The 9,969-nt window shown below is 41.0% G+C and overlaps 1 protein-coding gene across 1 annotated transcript in view; it reads left to right on the top strand.

Moving 5' to 3' along the window:
- The window catches only part of si:ch1073-391i24.1 (receptor-type tyrosine-protein phosphatase mu), a 72,543-nt gene that overhangs the window by 54,454 nt on the left and 8,120 nt on the right, over positions 1 to 9,969 (top strand). The window contains exons 14-21 of the mRNA XM_057333425.1: positions 981 to 1,097; positions 1,612 to 1,766; positions 1,951 to 2,086; positions 5,124 to 5,273; positions 5,409 to 5,582; positions 5,693 to 5,824; positions 8,000 to 8,125; positions 9,216 to 9,379. Of these exons, the coding sequence (XP_057189408.1) occupies positions 981 to 1,097; positions 1,612 to 1,766; positions 1,951 to 2,086; positions 5,124 to 5,273; positions 5,409 to 5,582; positions 5,693 to 5,824; positions 8,000 to 8,125; positions 9,216 to 9,379 (1,154 nt within the window). The remainder of the gene's footprint in view (positions 1 to 980; positions 1,098 to 1,611; positions 1,767 to 1,950; positions 2,087 to 5,123; positions 5,274 to 5,408; positions 5,583 to 5,692; positions 5,825 to 7,999; positions 8,126 to 9,215; positions 9,380 to 9,969) is intronic.

The following is a 9,969-nucleotide window of genomic DNA, read 5'->3' as shown; positions in this document are numbered from 1 at the left end:
CTCTCTCTCTCTCTCTCTCTCTCTGACTCTCTCTCCCTCTCTCTCTCTCTCTCTCTCTCTCCTCCAATCAGATTTCAGCTGTAATGAGAAAAAATAGATGTATGTCTCAGAGTTACACAAGTGTCATCGTTCTCCGTGTTTTCATATTGTAAGGTGACTTTTGTAATCATGTTGTCATGGATGTTGTGCAGTTGTTTATTTGTGCCGCTGATGTCAGCTGAAAGTTATTAGCGCTTGTTTTCCTCTCGTTCTCATCTTAACAAGCTTTAATGTGACGCGCTGAAACCACCGCAGCGAGATCAGCAGCCACTCTCAGTACATCTGATGTCAGTGTCATGTCAGGTGATTACAGCTTACATATAACAAATACCATCATCAGCTTCTGTTGAGTTGAGCGTGATCAGATGACATTTAAAAGTGAGATATACGTGTCGTACCGTCACAGTTTGAGATGAAAGGTCAAATGTCAGAACCCATGATGTGTGATGCGTGTCATGCAGTCAGATGTGTTGTTTTAAGCTTTCACAGATTCAACAGATCGACTGTTCTGCGTTTGAATTCTTTTCTTTATTAGGTATAAATTGAGCATTTAGCTTCATGAAGTTGTGATTTGACTCGTGCGCCGTTTACATGTCACGGAACATTCAGGAAGTGACATCATCCTCTTCAATGACGGATTAAAGGGCTTCGCACATACAGTCCCAAATGTTCGTATGCGTTTTCTCGTATTTGGCGCTGGTTTGTATGGCATCTCTGAATTGTCAAATCGCCTCTCAAAATGCTTGCTACGGATGGGAAAAATGCAGAAAATGCTACCCTGTCTGAAGTTTTTTATGACGGACGGAAATATCGGTGTGTGATTGACACAACGTGAGGTCGTATTTATTTTTTATAACGAGCGGAAATTTCGGACTCAATGTGCAATGGCCTTAAGAGTTTAAAGTTCACTCTTGTGATGAAGTGACTGTGATTGATTTCAGGTGAAATGTTGTAAATATTGGCCGGATGACACCGAGATCTACAGAGATATCAAGGTGACGCTGATCGAGACGCAGCTGCTGTCAGAATACGTCATCCGGACGTTTGCTGTGGAGAAGGTGAGAGACTCCTCCCTCTTTTAAAAGAGCCAATAGGGTTCAGTTGACCTCACAGTCTGAAATCTGATGAGACGACGTCATGGAAATCATTGATCGGTGTATTTGCTGAAGTGTGAAGGCTTGTGTCTTCTGACGCATGTGAATGTTGTCGGTGTTTATTGATCTTATTCAAGTTTGCATTTTCATACCAAAGGCCAGAAAACTTCAGATTTGGTGTTTGTGGGGTTTGTGAATTCTGAAGTGTTGAAGAGAAAAACAATATCCTGCTATTGTACCGAATCACACAACCAGATAACGAATCATTTGATGAAGATCTTTTGCGTTGCACAGAATGAAGCGATACAGGGTTAAATCATCATGTGTTGTATTTTATAATTCACGTGTGCGTGTGACATCAGATCCCAGGTCTGATGATATTCAAGCGTGTCGGGTGGGATGTGCATTAGTAACGCTCAGGTGACTGTGAAACAGCAGCGCAGGTGTCGGATCTGAATCTCTCTTTCTCTCTCTCCAGCGAGGAGCCCATGAGATTCGTGAAATCAGTCAGTTTCATTTCACCGGCTGGCCGGATCACGGCGTCCCATATCACGCTACGGGTCTGCTGGGATTCGTCCGCAGGGTCAAAGCCAAATCTCCAACTAATGCTGGACCAATCGTGGTCCACTGCAGGTATGATGTCATTATCAGCTTCATTTTGCATTACAGAATGATTTTATATGATCGTAATAGTTGTCGTAAATGAATTGAAATGTCTTCACCAATGTGGATGAACAGACCCGGTAAACAGACGTGATGTCACCGGAGTTCTCCGCTCCGCTGGTCTTAATCTCTGTTCTGATTGGTCACTCTACAGCGCGGGGGCGGGGCGAACCGGCTGCTTCATTGTGATTGACATCATGTTGGACATGGCAGAGAGAGAGGGCGTTGTGGATATCTACAACTGTGTGAGAGAGCTGCGTTCACGCCGGGTTAACATGGTCCAGACCGAGGTACGGCTTCTGTCGCCTTTAGCGTCAACATCACACGTCACTCATAACCAGTGTTGGGTGTAACTAGTTACTAAGTAATTAGTTACTGTAATTTAATGACTTTTCCCTTGAAAAAGTAAAGTAAGGGATTACTCTTATTTGTTCTGTAATTTAATTACAGTTACTTCTGATGTAATTAAACTAAATACTTTGTGTAATATATGTGTGTGTAATGGTGGAATTGACATCAAAATTCAAAGTCTAACTTTAAAATCTGTGCTTTAATGTTTAATTCTCACATTTGTAATACTTTGATCAGTTAATAATAATACTTTATGCAGTTTTATATGATTTATTTGAATGAATTAAAAGAGCCGTTTCATGTCTTTTCTTGAATTAACTCTAATCAAGGTTGATGTAGGATATAGAAAGTAATTAGTAATAAGTAATTAAATACTTTTTGGAGAGAGTCATTGGTACAGTAATCTAATTACACTATTGAATATGCAATTAGTAACTAGTAATTCATTACTTTGAGAGTAATTTACCCAACACTGCACATAACACACACGTACACGCATGAATTTGTTCTCAGCATTGTTCTTTTGTTGATGTGTTGGGACTGCATGGCCAAAACCAGTGTTGGGTGTAACTAGTTACTGAGTCATTAGTTACTGTCATTTAATTACTTTTCCCCTTGAGAAAGTAAAGTAAGGGATTACTCTTTATTTTTTCTGTAATTTAATTACAGTTACTTCTGATGTCATTAAACTAAATACTTTGTGTAATATATGTAAACTAATCAAGGCTGATATAGTATATAGAAAGTCATTAGTAATAAGTAATTATATACTTTTTGGAGAGAGTCATTTGTACAGTAATCTAATTACACTTTTGAATATGTAATTAGTAACTAGTAATTCATTACTTTTTGAGAGCAACTTGCCCATTGACCAAAACAAAACTTTACACAACACAGCACTCGTCTAGAGCAGGGCTTCCCAAACTTTTCAGCCCGCGACCCTCTAAATAACAGGCTAGTGACTCAAGACCCCCACTATCCTCGGAGGTGGTTAAAGTATACAAACATTGCACGCAACTGCGCACATGCACCTATTAGGTCTATCCAAACACGCGCATAATGACAACACAAATGTACACAGACGAAAATAATATTATTTTATAGTCATTTACTCATGACTTTACTTGTTGTTATACATAAACTATGAACTATTATTTACTACAGACGGTGGAATTTCATCAAACTGATTATTAACCAACGTTTAATTTCGACAAATAAAAATATCCTAAACTTAATCCCTGAAACGTAATCTGCGTGCACACATAGGACTGTTTAACGTGGTGCTGTAAATTGACTTGCTGCGCCTGACCTAATGCAGTCGCTGATGTCGTTAATATGATGTCATCACATCGGGAAATTCCAAAGGCTGATGGCTTTTTATTTAAATGGTTTTATTTTTAACTTTACTAATATTTGTTACACTTCTTGATGAAATATGCTATTTCTAATAATACAAAATATTGATTTCTGAAAATCATCTTGCGACCCCTACTTTGGGAACCCACCCCCCCAGCTAGCACGAGTGCGTCTGTAAGACGTCTGCTAGAGATCTGGAAAACATCTGCTGTGGAAAAACATCTTAGAAAGATCCATTCTAAATCATAAACATTTTACAGATGTCTACTGTATATGACGTCTATATGACATCTGATAGCAGACGTCTCTGAGACGTATTGCGGTTGAGCAAACTATGTATTGCAGACGTCTGCGTGATGGAGTGTGCTATGGTCTAGAGAAATTTATGTGTGCGTGTGTTCTCACAAGTTGTTCTTACATTTTTCACATGTTTTAGCATGCAACGCTTCATGGCAGTGTTTGTACGCAGGTGTTAAACACCGTACATGTGACTGAGACACAAAGATCTGAGGAGAATGAGACAATGAAAGACTTTCCGAGCGCATATACCTGACCTGAAGATTCTGAAGCCATTATCATATGGTATAAACACTCTCAACCTGTTCAATCGTCCATCAGCCGAGAGCACGGCTCAACGCAGCTGCTTAAAAGAGTCATAAAGCCCAAAAAAGATGTTCACGCTCGCCCGCTTCATTTTTACAGCTCCTGACGGGGTTTATGTAGCCGCACAGATGAAGAACTCTCAAGTGTTTGTGAACGTTCACCATCTGGAGCCGCCGCATCATTTCACATCACAGGCATCAGTGCGTTTAATGGACAAATGTTTCAGAGACGACGTTCAGAGACTCTCAGCGCCAGCGAAGATCAGTGACCTTCAGATGCCGCGCGTGCATGCATGCATGTGTGTGCATGTTTGTCACCCTGCAGGCTCTCGTTACCTTTTTACACGCGTGTTTGAACCGTCACTGTTAATTCACAACGACACGGCTGCTGAGCGTTCCCTCATTAGTAAGCGATCCTCTCTTCTTTTACGAGCGGCGTTGCGTCACGGCCGGTTTGCGATGGCATGCGCCAGCTGAAAGGTCAAAGTTCGCCGGAGAGTCAGCGGTAGAGACACGTCGACCCTGTCGTCAGGACGTAGTGAAGAGTGACAGGCCGTGATTGTCTGTAAATGTCACTTCAGCAGTGATTTCCATCAGACGTGATTGTGCTCGGAGCAAACGTCAGCGTCTGGAAAAAGAAAAACATTTCAATATCGACATGATACTGACGCTGATGAACTTTGATGTTCTTCCTGTTGACAAAATCCAATCAAGTGAGCACCGTCACATTCACATCTGACAAATATCAGGAATGTAAAAAATCTTTAAAAAGTTTCTTTAGCGAATCTACGCAAAACCCATTTCCCTGTTGTCTAGAGTCACATGCGAGCTGAGGTCAAATGTAGATGCAAAGAACGAGTTCCACCTGTCGTTTTCCTCGAAATAAATCATCAGTTATAAAATGACCAGCACAGGTCACTTTTCTCGAACAATATTTGCCGACCAATCACAAGCGAGTATTCCAGACGAGAGGTAATGTAGGTTTAATGGTGCACGTGTGTCTTTATGTTGTTGTCAGGAGCAGTATGTTTTCATCCACGATGCCATTTTGGAGGCGTGTCTCTGCGGTGACACTACCATTCCAGCCAATCAGCTTCGCTCTGTTTATTACGACATGAACCGACTGGACCCTCAGACCAACTCCAGTCCAATCAAAGAAGAGTTCAGGGTAAGAGAGAGATTTAGTTCAGTAAAATACTTCACTTTTCTTTCATAAATGTGCACTAAACTGAATGCTATGGCTAATACTGTGTGTGCGCGCGCGTGTGTGTGTGCGTGTGCGTGTGTGTGTGTGTGTCGACAGACTCTAAACATGGTGACGCCCACCCTGCGCGTGGAGGATTGCAGCATCGCTCTGCTGCCGAGGAATCACGAGAAGAATCGCTGTATGGACGTCCTGCCGCCCGACCGCTGTCTGCCCTTCCTCATCACCATCGACGGAGAGAGCAGCAACTACATCAACGGCGCTCTCATGGACGTACGACAACACAAACTTACACAACTGAGGGTTTATGTGTGTTATTCAGAGCGAACCGATGAAAGTGATCAGAGATGTTCCGTGTCAGAATGATTTCTCCTTCTCTACAGAGCTACAAACAGCCGTCTGCCTTCATTGTTACCCAGCATCCTTTGCCAAACACAGTGAAGGATTTCTGGAGACTGGTTCTGGATTATCACTGCACATCTATAGTCATGTTGAATGACGTGGATCCAGCGCAGGTCAGTTCTTCAGTTCCTCACAGAAAAACACTCACACACACTCACCTCAGTGTCTTTGTTTATGTGTGTGTGTGTGTGTGTGTGTGTGTGTGTGTGTGTGTGTGTGCGTGCGTGTGTGTGTGTGTGTGTGTGTGTGTGTGTGTGCGTGTGTGTGTTTTTGTGCAAACCTTCAGTTATAGTTATACACTGTGTGTCTGTGTGTGTGTGTGCGTGCGTGCGTGCGTGCGTGCGTGCGTGTGTGAAAATCCACTGAAAAAAAATGATTATGTGCCTTAGTAGATTTTTAAATTAAAAAATTATTAAAATATACGTAATATAATTATTTTCCTGTTTTTAACAACAACAAAAAAAGAGTTAAAATAACGTGAAACTCTTAGTTGTTAATTATTTTGTTTGTGTAATTTTAATTGAACATATTATTCAGTAACTCCAACTCAATTTGATTATGTTAAACCCATTTAAATGGGTCAAATTAAGTTTACTTATTTATTTTGTGTTGAGACTACATAAATTAATAATAATACCTTTCAGTTGATCTGTAGTTCCCAGCATGCTTTGCATCTGACTGCATTAGGAGATTCATGTTCCAGATGAACTGTCATTTGAAGTGTTTTTCAGTGAAGAGAAAGACTTTGTGTTGGTGTTTTGTGTTGATTTATCTTTGAGATTTAGGAGAGTTTGGGTATTATTGTTCAGTTTGGGTTTTTTAAGTTGTGACTGTTGTTCAGAAGAGCGGTGCTTGTGCCTATAGGCTGAGGGAGGCATGACGTGAGTTATTTCACTTATTGAGCCGTAAGTGTGCTAACGCCAGTACAGACACCACCATCTCTTCTCACTTCACCGTCTCAGATGGAAATAAATACTATATTTCAATATCAAACTAAGTCAGCTGTGAAGTTTCTTTACTTTGTTACATTTACTTGATATTTTAACAAAAACTAAATGTATTTAATAAGTAAGAGTTACTTTATTCTGGTTAGTAAGTACAATTCAATTCAATTTTATTTATATAGCGCTTTTCACAATGTGCATTGTTCCAAAGCAGCTTTACAGGAGCAAAACAGAAAAACACAGAAAGGTAAAACACAGCACAGTGCATGGTGTTTATAGACCAAGCAAGATCATTATAATAAATAATATCTAATAAATAAATAAATAAATAAATGCAGTCTCCCGGTGAGCAAGCCAACACTGCACTGCTGTGCTGTGGCGAGGAACCCAAACTCCAATGCTGAATAATGGAGAAAAAAAAACCTCGGGAGTAACCAGGCTCAGCCGGGAGGGCCAGATCTCCTCTGACGTGTCATAGCTGCACTCAGTGACCCCGACCAAAGCCACCGAGCAACGTCCACGAAGAAGTTGTACTTGAATTATAGCAGCACATTTTACTTCAGGATTTTATTAAATAAATTCTACAAGTTCTTTTTTTCAGTGTGTGTGTCTTTAGGGACAGCAGCCTCAGGCTGTGTTATGACACTCAGAGAGAAATCTACCCCCCCGCATGTCAAACACACAACTTATATCACACATTCACCTGTACACACACACACACACACACACACACAGGATATAAAAGTGACAAAAGAAACGTGAGTTGTGTAGTCAATCTGAGACAACAGTCATTGAGTTTAGAGTTATTTTAAAAGAAATGGTCTGTCCAGAATATCAACCAATCAGAATGAAGTATTGGGAGATGGAAGTCAATGGGTGTTGAGATCTGTTTGGTTAGGAGCATTCTTCCAAATATCTTTCTCTGTGTTCATCAGAACAAAGACATTTATACAGATTTGGAACAACTGGAAGGTCAGTAAATGATGACAGGATTTTTATTTTTGGGTGAAGTGTCTCTTTAAATTTGATCTGTGTCAGTCCTTTACTTTATATTGTGAGGGGAAGCGATGTGGTTTGTGCTCCTCAGAGTCTAACACACACACACACTTCACATGCTTGATGTGTCCCACACGACACACACACACTCCTGCACAATGTCTTTCATCAGGTATTCTTTCACAAACACAATGACGGCTCATCCGTTCAGACCAGCACTGATGGGACATTTCAATGAACAACGACTGACACACACACACACACAACTGTCACTAAATATTTCAGAACATTACACCACTGAAAGGATCTCTTACTGTTTCTCGTTCATTTGTTCCTCCTTGTGTGCAGTTGTGTCCACAGTACTGGCCAGAGAACGGTGTTCATCGTCACGGTCCACTGCAGGTGGAGTTTGTTTCTGCTGATTTAGAGGAGGACATTATCAGCAGGATATTCAGAATATATAACGCCGCCCGGGTGTGTAACACACACTTCAGCACATCGTCTACATGAATGTTGTTTAATTAACAAATACTCATCTCACTCTTGTTGTGTTTTTCACTATTAAATACATGTATCTTCTGTAATGTACACAAGACTGATGTTTGACAGATTGAACACATTCAGAAACAAACACAAACACTGACTGTTCTGCACACTGAACCACAGAAATCAAACTTCTAGATACAGTATGTAGACATTTATGAATGTGTAAATTAAAGCATACTGTTTGAAGCAGACTGCTGTTGGAGCGCTTTCTGTCTCGAGACCTTTTAAACTTGTGGCTATTGAGAACACTTTTCTGGGTTGCTCTGGAAAAATATATATAATTTGTTTATAAAAAAATGATACCAGAAAAGTGTAAAAGTTAAGTTAGTGTAAAGTAGCCTTGGTACATGATTTGGGGAAAAAATGAACTAAATGTCACCAAAGAGTGGAGTTGTCCACTTTTTGTTTCAATCTTAGAAAATTTTACATTAATGTTTAGATACTGTGTATCGGCCAATATATCGGTTATCAGCTTCCGATGTTTATATTAATAATTACAAACTGTATATCGGCCAATATATCGGTTATCGGCTTCCAATGTTTACATTAATGTTTAGATACTGTGTATCGGCCAATATATCGGTTATCGGCTTCCAATGTTAAAAAATGATCGGCTATCGTTATCGGCCAGAATTGACATATCGGTACTTATTAGTGCTCCGAGATAATCACTATTTTTAGGCTTCTGCTTGTCCACTTGCTTTTTGAGGATTGACCACAGGTCCTCTATATGGGATTTACATTTGGGGAGTTATTTTTTTGCAGTCATTTAAAATACATCGGATCACTCTGCATAATAATCTTTAAACAATGTGAATGAACAACACAACAGCTTCATCATTTATGTCACTGCCAATACTTTTGACCACAACTGTACACCAGACACATGAATGAAGAGAGTAAATAGAATCCAGTGTAAATGAGACGTTTGTCACTCTGTTTGTTTGAGACGTTAAATTCCCTGATGATTCTGTAAGTGTATAGTCTCTAACTGTGTGTGTGTGTGTGTGTGTTTCAGCCGCAGGACGGGTACCGTATGGTTCAGCAGTTTCAGTTTTTGGGTTGGCCGATGTACCGGGACACACCTGTGTCCAAACGCTCTTTCCTCAAACTCATCCATCAGGTGGATAAATGGCAGGAGGAATATGATGGAGGCGAGGGCCGCACCGTAGTACACTGCCTGTGAGTACACTACTGAACCACAACACTACTACAACAACAATCACACCACTGCTTTTACTCAATAAACTTCACACACACACCTGCTGTCAGCATCAATTCAAGAACAAATTTGTGTACAAATGATGTTTAATTAACAAAGTTCGGGAGGAGCCGGAGCATATAATCAGCACGGCCGGTCTACTATCAGCAATCACCGCATCTAGACAATCAGCCCTAGCGAGCTCGATTATAAATAGGGGAACCATCTTACCTGCTCTATCTCTTAAGATTAAGCATCAACTTCAGTTCGACGCTATGTCCGAGACCCCCGTCATCGACGATGTATATTCCAGCAATCTTCCAGCGCCGCCGAGCGCGTCCCATCTTTCCAGCGCAGGTTCGGAATCTTTAATCGATTCCCCGGCTTCATCACGGGGCCGCCAGCTCCGCCGTTCTGCACCTCGAAAGGCTAAATCCAGAGGTGGCACTTCATCACCTGGCCCAAAGAGACGTCCACCTCCTTCTCCGGCTTCTTCGTACACCTCTACTCACAACACGATCCCCGCCATCCAGAAATGGACTGTCCAGGGCCTACGACTGGCTCTTTCCAA

Source organism: Triplophysa rosa, linkage group LG5 (assembly GCF_024868665.1).
Source record: "Triplophysa rosa linkage group LG5, Trosa_1v2, whole genome shotgun sequence".
Lineage (NCBI taxonomy): Eukaryota > Metazoa > Chordata > Actinopteri > Cypriniformes > Nemacheilidae > Triplophysa > Triplophysa rosa.
This window is presented reverse-complemented; position numbering and strand designations above follow the sequence as displayed.